At 37.5% G+C, this 14,183-nt stretch overlaps 1 protein-coding gene across 4 annotated transcripts in view; it reads right to left on the bottom strand.

Moving 5' to 3' along the window:
• Positions 1–14,183, bottom strand: part of PRDM5 (PR/SET domain 5) — a 218,565-nt gene that overhangs the window by 178,815 nt on the left and 25,567 nt on the right. For 3 of the 4 annotated variants that reach the window (XM_044224094.1, XM_044224091.1, XM_044224093.1), the window contains exon 2: positions 13,407–13,490. The exons of the other annotated variant lie outside the window; for it this stretch is intronic. In XM_044224094.1, the coding sequence (XP_044080029.1) occupies positions 13,407–13,490 (84 nt within the window). The remainder of the gene's footprint in view (positions 1–13,406; positions 13,491–14,183) is intronic. 4 annotated transcript variants of the gene reach the window in all.

Below are 14,183 nucleotides of genomic sequence, written 5' to 3'. Positions count from 1 at the left end.
TTACAATGTAGTAATCTCCCCATCCCCCACGCCCTCACTCTCACTCTCCACATGCCTGATCTCACATCCGTCACCACCTTCCACCCATATGGTTCAGGCTAAACACTCAAAGGTCATTCTGAATTCTTCCCTTTCAACACACAATCAATCAGCAACCTTATCGGTGTTAGTTACCTCCAACAACATATCCCAGAAGCCTATCACCTCTCACCAACTCCGACTGCTAAGATCCAGGTCCCTGCCCGCCAGCAAATCACTCCTGGACCACAGTCACAGACCCAGTGTCCCTGCTCCACTCTTGCCTCGCCCTCCTGGAGCCTGTTCTCCACCCAGCAGACACAGTATTCCTCTAAGGGCATGAAAAGGACCACATCATTCTCCTGGCCCAGTCCTTCAGCTACTGGAATAAAACTTGTGATCTGACCTATACCTTCCTCTCAAACCCCATGCCCTACATAGGGCCCCTCATGCACTAACCACTAGCCATGCTGGCTTTGTTTCTGGCCTTGAAACAGCCCAAATTTATTGACATCTCTGCTCCTCCCCAGGCTCCTGATCTAGGTATTCTTCACACAGCTGTGCTCTCAGTATTTAGGTCTCCTCACAACTCGTCAGCCCTGCTAGAGTGAGAAACTAGAAATTCATGTGCTGGGCATTTTAGCTCACTGTTCTGTTCTATTTTTTAAAGTAAACTTTTTGTTGAAATGTAACATAATTACCAAAAAAATGCAGAAACGTTAAGTGTATAGATAAACGGATCTCTCAAAGGAAACACACCAACGTAACTAGCAGACCGATCAAGAAACAGCACCCAGAAGACCTTCCAGGTCCTGCTCCGAAGTCACTATCCTCACAATGAGGTAACAGCAATCTTGATTTATAATTTCATAAATTAGCCTTACCTTTTTTTGAAATTTATATAAACAAAATCATGTAGACTCTTTGTCTCCAGCTTCTTTCACGCCATGTTACGTTTTTGAGACTCACCCATGTTGTTTAAGCACAGTAAACCTTTACAATACACTGCATTTGACTATTTATTGACAGGTGGACATTTGGGTTATTTCCAGTTTGGGACAACCTCTCATCATACTGCCAGGAAAATTCCTGTACATGGCTTCAAGTAAATATATGAACATATTTCTACTGGGAATACACTTAATAGAACTGCCACATTGTATCATATTCAGCTCTAGTAATACCACTAGTTTTCCAAAGTGATCGTATTGATTTAAAAAACCCAGAATCTTGGGGCGCCTGGGTGGCTCAGTGAGTTAAGGCCTCTGCCTTCAGCTCAGGTCATGATCCCAGGGTCCTAGGATCGAGTCCCACATTGGGCTCTCTGCTCAGCAGGGAGCCTGCTTCCCCCTCTCTCTGCCTGCCTCTCTGCCTACTTGTGATCTCTGTCTGTCAAATAAATAAATAAAATCTTTAAAATAAATAAATAAATAAATAAACCAGAATCACTGTAAATGAGTTTCAGATAATCCTTGCAAATATTTGACATGATCTGTCTTTTTAATTTTAGTCATTCTGGTGAATATATCATGGCATCTCATTATGCTTTTGGATTGCATTTCCTAGATGGCTAATGAAGCTGACCATCACTTCATGTTTATTGGCCATTTGGATAACTTATTATGTGAAGTACCTATTCAAGTGTTTGCCCATTTTTAATTTGTTTAAAATCAAATTGTAGTTCTTAATATATTCAGGATACAAATTCTTTTTCAAGCATATGTATTATTATAAACTTCTCCCCCTTTGTCATTTGCTTTGTCATTCTCTTTACCATATGTTCTGATGAACAGTTATTAATTTCACTGCTCTCCAATGTGTCATTTTCCCCTTTACAGTGTTTATGGTTAATTTAAGAAACCTCCACCTACCCTAAGATCATAAAGGCATTCTTCTACATTTTCTTCCAAAGGTTGATTGTTTTTACCTTACAGGTTCGCATTCATAATCACATTAAATTGATTTTTCGCATAAAACATGAGTTAGGGGATAACTCTTTTTCCATAAGGATATCATTCTGACCCCACACTGTTATTGACAATTCCATCCTTTCCCTACTGTATTGATAACATCTTTGTGAAAAACAGTGTCTACTTGTCTTATCCTTGTGCCAACACTACAGTATTAAACTAGAATGCCTTTATATTAAGTCTTGATATCTGATAGTGTAAGTCCTCCAATTTTGATCTTTCACTTCAAGGCTGCTTTGGTAATTCATATCCCTTCGGATTTTCACATCAATTTTACAAACGGTTTCCACCAAAACAACCAACCAAACAACAAAACTTGTTAGGATTTTTAATGGGACTGCATCTTTTGAAGTCTACTGACTTATGCTTTATGTATATGGTTAATTGTGGTAAACATTCCATGTGCATTTGATCAACTGTCATAGGATAGTATTCTACGTATGTCAGTTAGGGCATGTCTATTAATTACATTGACCAGATTACTTCTCTGCCCTTTCCAGTTTTATCTTGTTATTCTCTTAGCAGTTGAGTCAGATATGTTTAAGTCTCCCATTAGGATTGTGTTTGTCTATGTCTTTTACTAGTTCTTTTAGCTTTTGCTTTCCCATTTGATTTTATATATATATATATATATCTTTTAGTATACTAACCCTCTTCATTTCTAGTAATGTTCACTTCCTTAAAGTCTACTTGTCAAATACTAGTGAAGTTACATCTGATTTCTTTTCATTTGCATGATATATCTTTTTTCATGTTTTTATTTCCAGGCTTTCTGTGTCTTTATATTTTAAAATTGTCCATTAAGGAATATCACGTTGGTTTTTGCATTCAATCCATTAATAATGGTCTCTTAATTGAAATATTTAGTCCATTTAAATTTAACATAATTATTGATCTAGTTGAATTGATAGCTACCATATTACTATTTACTTTCTCTATGACCCAATTGTTTCTTTTTTCTCACTTCTTGCCTGATCTCTCCATTAAGAAAATTCTTTCATTATCCAATTTTTTCCTTTAATTTACTTGTTAGTTAAATAATCTTTTACTATTATTTTAGAAAATTTAGTTAAATCTACTTGATGATGCCAGAACTTTGTAACTCTTAAATTCCGTTTCCCTTTGCCTTTCAATTTTTTTTATCATTATATAAACTGTACATATTTTTAAACCCATAAAATATTATAATTGTTTAGTATCACCAACATTTATATTTATTCACCCAAATATTTACCCTCTGTTGCTACTTACTCTATTCTGCATTTCTATGCTTCCATCAGAATTCATTTTCTAGGATTTCTTTGGTGTGGCTAAGTTGGGTTTTGCCTATCTGAATACATCTTTATTTGCCTTTAATTTTTTGACAAAAACTACTTATTAAGAAAATCAAGTTTGGAAATCAAAACTACTTATTAAGCAAATCAAATTTGGAAGGTCTTAAATTTATGAAGGAAAAAGCTTCAAATCCTTTATAATATACATTAGTTTTATTCTAACAGAGAAATTTATACACACTTTTAAGATTTAGAGCTATTTTCCTTCCTTTTCCATGAAAGAAAAACACAATTTAAAAATAAACAGGAAGAAATTTGCAACAGAAAATGTCAATTCTAAAAAATCTTACACAATTTTGGATGATTCTTCAAGTGGCAGAACTCGTCATCATTAGAAAAAAAAATTATTTTAAAGGTACCATGATAAATTTAATTAGGCACACCCAAAGACAAGTCATGTTGTCTAAATACCCACTTAATGCCATTTCTTTTCAAATTTGCAGCTGCCCATCCTCTCTCCCCTTTTTTAACACTAAATACTCGAACCCCTCAAAATTAGCCTTTCCCTGTTTAATATAATTCCATTTCATTGGATTTTTTTTTTAATTTAGCAAAGTGATAATGTATAGGTATATACATTATATAGGATAGGATATAGGGTATAGGATATAGGGTGATAATGCTAAATGTCCATATTTATATAGAGACATAGTATACGCTCCTAGCCCTTTGGAGAAAGAAGTAGAAGTCAAGGATTTTTTTTTCTTTTTTTCTTTTAAAGATTTTATTTATTTATTTGACAGAGAGAGATCACAAGTAGGCAGAGAGGCAGACAGAGAGATGAGGAAGCAGGCTCCCCACTGAGCAGAGAGCCCGATGCGGGACTCGATCCCAAGACCCCAAGATCATAACCTGAGCTGAAGGCAGCGGCCCAACCCACTGAGCCACCTAGGCGCCCCAAGGATTTTTAAGCACAAAGATGAACACTCTCTAGATTTCAGGAGAGCAAACAGAGAAAATTTTCTTCTTTCCCACAGCACATGATGATATGTTATTTCCACACCAATGCATTCACATTTTTGAGACAAAAAAGGATAACAAGTAACTTGGATCAGAAATGGATAGACACTTTTTCCCATTATATTTTGCTCAAGATAGTCTCCCATAAGTAGAGAGTCATATCATAAAGAGAAGAAAAACATTTAAAAAAAATCATTAAAACAAAGCAATCAAACACAAAAGCAAAAAATACAGAAGATGGTAACTTGCTCTCAGATAATATAAAATTTTGAGAAATAAAAGGAAGGCTGGAATCTATTAGTATTCTGTTAACCCACTTCCGGTCTTCCTATTTAGTATTTCTCGTTCTTCCACATCATCACCATTTTCACCTCCTTCTCCCTTTATCCTCATCCCCTTCATCATCAATATGTTACAAGTTTTATTTATTATTATGAAAATCAGCTTCTTCTCCTTCCCTTCCTCTATCATCCATATAAGAAGCTAAATTGTCCTTTAATAATTGTCCTTTAATCTGACCAAATAGCACTTTTTATGAAGTCTCCTAATTCACCTGCTCCTGCATCCAAATCACTGTTGAACAAGGTGAAGATAGTTGGAGATTTTTCATGGTACCTCTTCAAAAAAACTTTATTTTGTATCTGACATGAATATTTCATCAAGTAATTCCTAGATTCCCATTTGATCTCAGTCAACACTGAAAATGGATCCCCACTCTTACTTAGATGAATGTATTTTAAAGTAAAGATTTTCAGCAAAAATTTTTTTTTAAATTTATGATTCAAAATCTTCAAATTCTGTCACTTCAGTTTTCAGAAATAGTTCAGTATCTCTTCCTTCTTATCCCTGAGCAAGGTAGTCATTTGCATACAGTTGACACACATTACCCCAAAATTTGGGATTTGGGAAATCAGTTATGGCCTCTTGTTAACTGTCTGCAAAGTTCATTACACTTTTGTTTTACTTTGAAAGTTTTCTCACTGGTTTGTTTGTAAAGTCTATTTCAATTTACACATCTGTGTATATAAATGCCTCCTATTGTTTTTTCCCTCTCTTCAGTGAGTCTAGAGTGGCAAATTTTTCCCCTAGCCAGGATTTGGAAGTGGTCTTGGGTTGCTCATTTGAAGAGAGGGTAAAGACTTAAGGTTAGGACTAATGGTGTGAGATAAATCCAAAACACCAGTCACACAGGGAGATGTTTATATTTGAAGATGCTCAAATAACTATGCCTTCACTTTTTAATATTTTTGCTGGGTATATAATTCTAGATTGGCAACTATTTTCTATCACCCTAAAGATATTATATAGTTGTTGATCATATTTATCATCATACTATCTTTTCTGTCAAAAATCATCTTTTGGTTTATTTATTGGTGTTTCGAAGTTAAGTTCTCTGTCTCTGTCTCTCTCTCTCTCTCTCTCTCTTTTTTTTTCCTGGCTGCCTTTAAGATTGCCTTAGTTTTCAACAGTTTTACTAAGATACATCTAGGTAGATTGTTTTTTGTTTTTGCTTTTTTTCACTGATGCTGCTTGAGACTAACAGAGCTTCTTCAGAGAAGGTTTTTAAAGAGTTCTGGAAAATTCTCAGCCATTATCTCATCAAATTTGCTTCTGTCCTATTTTCTTCCTATTGCCCTTCAAATGCTAAAAAGTCATAACATTACAGATATATTATATATGTTCACTGTCTCATGTATTTATTTTTAGTCCCTGTGCTTCATTTTCATTATTTTCTATTGACTTTTTTTTCTCATTAAACCTATCTTTTGCTCTGTCATATCTAATATCTAATTCAAATACTGAGTTCTCAGCTTCAGTTATTGTATTTTTTCTCTCTTAGAATGTCCATTTGACATCTATACATCTTAATTTTTTTGGCAAAATTCCCCATCTCATTATTTCATCTGTTTCATCTTTCCTTCGTTTGCTAGAACATATCAGTCATGATCATTTTGAAGGCCTCATTTGCTAATTCTAATCAATATCTGAATACAATATCTGAAATATGTTATTTAAGTCAGTTTGCATTGTCCAGCTTTTCTTTCAGATTTAGTCATATGATCCTATCTCTTAGCATCAAGTCATTTTTTTAAAAGATTTATTTATTTTAGACAGAGAAAGAGAGAGCAGGGCGAGAGGCAAAGGGAGGGGGAGAGAATCTCAAGCAGACTCTGTGCTGAGCATGGAGCCCAACGCAGGGCTCAATCTCATGACCTCAGGTCATGACCTGAGCTGAAACCAAGAGTCAGATTGGGCTCATGGGTGCCTAAGCCACCCAGGCACCCCTCTTAGCACTGAGTCATTTTTAATTAAGTGCTGGATGCTGTATATTAAGAAACTTTGGAGAATCCAGGTAATATGTTTCTCCAGAGTAGGTCTACTCTGACTTCTGCCAGGCAGAGTAGAAAGCATTCATCACAAACTAATTAGGGAGTGAGCTCACTGGAGGCTGGGTTGCAGGTGTGGCAGGCTTTAGCCACTCTCAGTCAAGGACATTCCTACAACACAGAACTGCAGTGCTTCCAACTGAAAGTGCTGTGCAGAGAGCCCCTCCTCAGCAACATGAGACTGCAGGACACTCCACTTCTTGGAGGGCGAGAATTCTACCACTAAACCACCAAGGCACCAATACACTCCACTTTTTGAAAGTGTGTGACTGAGCTTTAGCATTCTGCTGTGCAGTTTCATAATTCTGCAAATGTCTTGAAGGGGAATCAGCAATGTTTTTAGTTCCTTTAGAGCTCCAATCTCTACCTGTTCATCTATGCTCAAACAACTCAGCTCTACATGGGCTGAAATCAGATGTTCAGACTCTTGTTTATAATCCAGAATCCAATTTCCCAAGTGAAAAGAGGCTGCAGGTTGTCATTTTACCTCTCCACATTTTCCCTCTAGAACCTTAGACATTCTGGTATTCCCTGCTACAACAGCTCTGATATTATGCAAATCATCTTTGTATTGAATTTGTCTTCATAGATCTCAGCAGGAATATTGATGTGTTCAAGTTCCTATTTGACATGCATTTTCTTCCCCTATTTTATTTTCTTTATATCATTTCATTTCTTCATATCATTTATTTTCTTTATATCACATCACTACTTCTTATCGTATTACATATTAAGGATGTTTTATGTCTAACTTTCCCTACTAAAATACAAGTCCTAAGAGAACAAGGGCTTTACTGAATCCTCAGGGTAAAATCAGGCTAAATACTGACTGACCCTGGTATTATTATTTATGCTATCATGCTTCACTTATCATGACTACTTTTGTCATGTAAAGACAATGCCAGGGCGCCTGGGTGGCTCAGTGGGTTAAGGCCTCTGTCTTCAGCTTAGGTCATGATCCCAGGGTCCTGGATCAAGCCCCAAGTCCAGCTCTCTGCTGGGCGGGGAGCCTGCCTCCCCATCTCTCTCTCTGCTTTCCTCTCTGCCTACTTGTGGTCTGTCAAATAAACAGATAAAATTAAAAAAAAAAAAAAAAAAAAGACAATGCCTATTTTTTTCTCTGTAAATATTCCAAATGTCCTTATTGTTTCTCAGTATGAGAGAAGAAAAAAAAGACCTCTAAGAATATGTATTCTTAGTCAAAAACTCTTACACCCCTCTCTTCATGTTTCCTTACTTTCTCCTCTATAAGAGAGAGGAATTAGGAGCTATATTTCCTCGGGCTTCTCTCCTCCATGGCTCCTTGCCTTCATTTGACTGCTGAGACCCTGATGGTCATTCCTCTCTCTGTCTGACTCACTGCTGTAGTAAGGAGACCTACCCTCAGTCTCAGGATGTGCCTTCTACAGCAGGCTGCAGACCTGTCTGTCTCTATCCAGGCTCTCTGGTCTCCCACATTCTGACTCTGCTACAAACAAAGCCTGGGAGTCAGGCCACACTTCTCATCGCAGTCGAAGGGCAAATATATTCAGAATCTACTCCGCAGGCCCCTCTTGCCTGCAAAGACCAGGATTTAAGAAGCAGAATATAAAGTCCCCACTCTGACCATGGGTTCCAGTCATATTCTCCAATCCAAGTCTTCTGGAGCCAAGAACTTAGAAGTTACTCAATGCCCAGTAATGAGGTAGATATTTTAATCTTCAACTGGCTCCTATCTATTCTTCCTTGGCTAGAACCAAAGAGAGACAGAAGGGTTATTAATTAGGACACATTGCCAGTGTGTAAGGTCTGGGGGTTGGGAAAGAAGGTCCCCAAAAAAAACCATATTTAAAGAGCAATCACTGAAGGGGCCCCAGTTCACCTGGTATATACATTTATTTTGAAATAATAATTTACTCTAACTGTAGGACATTAACAATTCTTATAAACACTTACAAATCTTGTAATCATATTTCCCTAGCTGTATTTTTGAAAGCATGTTATTTACCCAGAGGTACAAAATCTTTTCTACTGACAAAAATAAATAAAACTACGATTATTTGATATTTTGCATTTTGTAATATACAGCTACCAAGCAGAATGTGATGACTAATAGCCCTGGTAATTCCGCTAAGCTCAGATGTTAAAAATGTAGTTTTCCTCATCAATCCTCAAGGCAATAGATTTAGAAAAGTAAACAAATGTAAAATTTTTAAAATGTCATTAAGTCACAATCATACAGGTAAAGCTGATTCCCCTCATACTTTATGCACCCTACAATGTGTTACTTCTGGAATCCTTACAAAACCACAAGCTCCTTAAGAGTAGGAGCACAGACTTTTTAAAAAGCAAAGTTTAAGTCTTGTGTTGCTTGTCTCTTTAACGCAGAGAGATTACTTTTCTACCAAATTGTAGACACGTTTCTTCTAAGGCTAGAAAGAAATAAACCCATATCTAAGTCAGAGAGATTTTATATTTTCCTATAAAAACATCACCCAGAATTTAGATATTTTACTTGACTTTCCAGGTTTACCTGGTTCTCTGGGATTCTGCATGTTGAGTTCTTAACTAGCTAACCGCAAGACCGTTTTGTCCAGATGCCCATCCTCTGTATGACTACCCATCAGTATTACTAAACTGTAGCACGTTTTCTGGTTCAACCTGCATCAGATCATACCACTGAGTACCCAACTACACCTGCTGAACTGTTCAAAGACTGAGAGGAACATGCACCCAGCATGAGTGAGAGAAAGGGGGATGGGATTGAGTCCTTTGTGATCTCACAATAGATGCAAAGTATAGGGACAAATGACTCCACCGGAAATATCAGGAGGACACCGAGTTTTGAGAACTTACCAAACCAGTTTCTAGACAAAAACTTCCTACAGGCGATACAAAGGGATGCCTTGGAAAAGGAAAGGAAGACCCACTGAAAACAGAACGTAGGTGTTTGTGGAGGATTCAAGCAGACACTGGATTCACCAGCAGCCACTCTGGAATACCTGAATAATAGGCAGGTGAGGAAAAAGTACAATCTGTATTGTATTCTACAGGTACCAAAATTTAAAGGTATATATGTGCAGGAAGCATAATAACCCAGAGCCTAAAGAGGAAGTATTTGCACTATGCCTTGAATACTGAAGAAGGTATTATAGAAAAAGAGCTCTTAGAGATTTACAAAACAAAGGATGATTGAGTTTTAGCCACAGTACATGAATGGATTTTGGTCTTAGAGCAAGTTTGAGCAGGTACAGACTGGAAGGAAATATACTTCAAGCTCCAAATGACCTGGAAAGAAGTAGACGAAAAGACTGTTCTACAGAATTGAATGCAATACAAACACCTGGGCTCGTGCCACTATATTATCCACGGGAAGGAAGTATTTACTATCAGGCACTGGTTTCCAACCTCAAGCTCTGCGATTGCCCTCAGGCCCAAGAAAGAAAGAAATCTTCTACCAATGCACTTAATTCTAAATGAAAAGCAAAAATCCGAGGTTACCAACAAGCCTTAAGGACAGATGAGACTGAGTCTCTTCAGACCTGAATTTCAAATTCTGGTGGCCAACACAGAACGAGGCTGAGGTGCTGGTGAATTCTCTGAAGCAGTGGGTATCAATAAATTTCCAACCTATACTTTCGGAGGAAGAGAAGGAGGTTACAGCAGACAGTATCAACTGATCCCATTTGATCCCTTTATATCCACAGGGGCTCGCACACACTTGTAGGCTCATTCCTAACCGGGCCTTCCAAGTTCTTTGGCATGAAATGGCCACCTAAGGGTTCCTGGCCTTCTCCACCAGAACTGCTGGCCATAAGCCAAGTGTAAAGAGAGACTGAGGAAGGGCTATGCTAATGCTCTCTCACATGACACCATTTTCTAGACTGTCCTAAGGATCTGGTTCATGTCCCATAACCACACTAGACAAGATTAACTACTGGCTGGAGAAGGACAACCTGTCTGAGAACACCAGGCAGTTCACTTTGTAGCTATCTGCCAAATTAGAAATAACTTAAATAACCAGTCCCAAAGCACCCATCGGAGAGGGTTAAGCTCACTACTTTCCTCCGAAAAGACTCTAATGGCTCCATGACGGGAAAACTGAAGAAGGAGCAGTTATTCTCCTTTCTCTCTGCTCCTTCTGAGTCTGGCACCTCCAAAGCCAAACAACAACAATGGACTTCACTCGTAAAACTCAAGGCTGAGAAGCAGCTCATTCGGTTAACTTAAAAGTAATAGTATTAAGGCTAGGAATTCAAAGGATGTCAATTGTTTTTTAAATGTTCCCCCCAAAAGGCAAACTACTGAGAGGTTTTCCCTTGTCCTGCCCCCAAACCCACCGGCTCCCCCCTCAACCCCACTCCCTACCCCCCAATGCCACCAGAAGCAGAGAACCAGACTAGGAAGAGAAAGAACTAGAGGAAGGAGTAGAAGGCCGTGTGAACTAAGGGGTTAAAAGGATCAAAGATCTTAGGTGAAAAGAACAGGCTCACCAGGGCAGACTCTTAACAATACTCTTCTGAGTTGCATAAAAAGTACAAATATTACTTATTCAAAATCCAGATATTAAATAGCAAGTAAAATAAAACAGAGACGAGCAATCACTAAGTGAATGTAACATTACCTGAACCTACAATGTATAAAATCAATAGTTCTTTGGGCAGCAGAGTGAGGACAGGGGTAGGGGTGTATGAAAACAAGTACTAATATAAAATCATTAAAAGCCCAGGAGAAGGGTGATCCGCTGCTGCACTGTCAGCTACGGACAGCCTGCCTGCATTTCCTATAGGCAAGGATTTCTTTCAAAATAAAAATTGCAATCATTATCTGCTTCACAATTCATAACCGGCTGTGCAAAACATGAACTCATCACACTAAAATTTCAGAACAAACATCAAAAGCCATTAACAACCTCTTAAATAACTGCTATTTGTATGTTTATGACTTATTTAGGCAATCTTTTTGTCACATAGATGTTTGATTTCTGAAAACTTTCACAACAAAAAAAAAAATTTACTGAGAAAATTAAGGCCTTATAGAAAAATAGTGAAAGACGCCAAAAATATGTTTATATTTATAAAATAAACAACTAAAACAGCTTGTTAAATTAGGCAAATCAAAAACATTTTCCACTTCTAGTGAGGACTATAGTATGAATTTCCATTTTCCATCACCCGCACTGTAGAAATCTTTCAAGAATCTCTTCCTCAAGCACCGTTCCCCACCACCAGCAGTTTTAGCAATATTGATGATGATTAAAAATGTATTTTGTTTGCAGGTAATACACTACGATGGCTTTCTGTGTCAAACTGGCTAGGCTATAATAACCAGTTATTTATCAACTATTACCCTAATTGTAGCTGTAAAGGTTTTCTGTAGATGTGGTTAAGACCTACAATCAGTTGACTGTAAGTAAAGGAGATTACCACCAATGCTGCATATGGTGGGCCCTCATCCAATCAGTCAAAGGCCTTAATTGTCAACTGAGACCTGCCTCAAGACTGCAAAGTAGTCAACTCCTATCTGAATTTCCAGCCTGAAAACCTGCCCTATAGATTCCAACTTGCTACCCCAAAAATCATGTGAGCCAAATCTTTGGGGGAAAAAAAAAAAAAAAAAACCTATATCTATATCTATGTATCTCCAACCTATTGGTTCTGCTGCTCTGCAGACTCAAAGTGACAAATACACATTCAGAGACTTCTTTAAATTTTATTTTATTTTTGTGTGTGTGTGTGTGTGTGTTCCAAAATTCATTGTTTATGTACCATACCCAGTGAACCATGCAATACATTCCCTCCTTAATACCCACCACCAGGCTCACCCATTCTCCCTCCTCTCCTCCAAAACCCTCAGTTCCTCTCTGAGTCCATAGTCTCTCATGGTTTGTCTCCCCCTCCAATTTCCCCCAACTCACTTCTCCTCTCCATCTCCCAAAGTCCTCCGTGTTATTCCTTATGCGCTACAAGTAAGTGAAACCATATGATAATTGACTCTCTGCTTGACTTATTTCATTTTTTATGTGTAAGTCTCTACCTCTTGATTCTATCCCTTTCTGATTTACTGATCCTACTTCTCAGCCCTACCCTACTCATGGAACCCACCAAATACAGTTCTTGGAAATGAGTTTTTTCCAAGTGTTTGCTTCAACAATCTCTATACCTTTACTTCTCTATTTCTATCCCTCAGGCCCTTCTTTTTCTAATGACTAGAAAAGAACAGCAACAAATATACTTGGCATAAACTAAGATGAAAATTCTTATACAGATGTACATTTGCATATACAGATCCCTGCATTGGGGAAATTTCAGATTGCAAAAGACTATCCACAAAATCACGGTTCTTGAAATATAGTGGTGTTTTCATTCCAACACAGAGCTCAGAACTGTTTCTAAGAAATCAGAATTACAACTGGGAAATAAAAGTTAAAGGAAAGGTATAATTTCATTTACAGAAATTAAATTCTTAATCCAGTCCAAGAACATGCTTATTTTATAATCCAAACATCCTTATGCATGGAAAACTCCTTTTTCAATGATGAACTGTAAACTTCAGAGTTCTAGAAGAATTGTCTAGTAAGATATTTCAACAGTATTTTTTCAATGCTAAACTTTAAAGTTACTCAGGTCCCTTAAAAGTGAAACAGTCCAGCGTTTAAATAGTCAACTAGAATCAATACCTATTAATTTAGCCTTGTAAATGCACTGAATAGTATAAAGAAAAACATTAAATATTTAAAATAACTAGGTCATCATTACCTCCCACATCAACCTGTAATCCATATTTTCATCCAAGTCTTCAGGCATTCTCTTCTCTCCAGCGAAGGGTCCAAACTTCTCACCCTGAGTAGTGATGATTACATTGAAAAGGGATTAGTGCAATAATCAAGTTACTAAAATAAACTTATTTTTTTCCTCCAAATCTGCTTGCCCAATGAGTGAAACACATTTAAAGTATTACCTAATTTATACAACACAAAATATTTACATATTAAAATCCAACTTAATCTGTTTTTAGCTTAAGAGCCTGAATCCACAATACAGGAGCCAACATAAAAGGGTTAAATTGTATAACATTCAAATTCTGACAAGGCCTCTGGCAAGTGGTCTTAAAATGACAAGCACTGAGTTTTGTCTGACTTGAGAGACAAGCCCACCAGGCAGAAAATCACCTGGTTTCCATAAAAATCACAAATTCATCCCAATTATGAACAAGAAAGAAATAGGCTTGCCATTCTCAGAGGAAGATTGTTCATAAATAAAGTTAAAATTCCCCTGTCAATCTTTCCAACAGCCAAGGCAGCACACTGGAAACCAGAGGCTCTCAAAAGGCAGGCTTTAGAGCCCACCTGGCAAGAGAATCAACATGGACACTTATTTCAAATTCAGACTCCTGGGCTTATTAGAATCAGAATCGCTCAGAGTGGGGCATGGGAAGCAGCATTTTCACAGGTTCCCAGGTGAGAAGGACCGGGGGCTGGCTCCTGCAGTTGTTTGTGTGGTGGGTTCCAAGGCAAGAGACATTGTATTCTCAAC

The sequence above is a fragment of the Neovison vison genome, chromosome 11 (assembly GCF_020171115.1).
Source record: "Neovison vison isolate M4711 chromosome 11, ASM_NN_V1, whole genome shotgun sequence".
In the NCBI taxonomy this organism is placed as follows: domain Eukaryota; kingdom Metazoa; phylum Chordata; class Mammalia; order Carnivora; family Mustelidae; genus Neogale; species Neogale vison.
The sequence above is the reverse complement of the archived record's forward strand: the minus strand, read 5'-3'. Positions and strand labels throughout refer to the sequence as shown.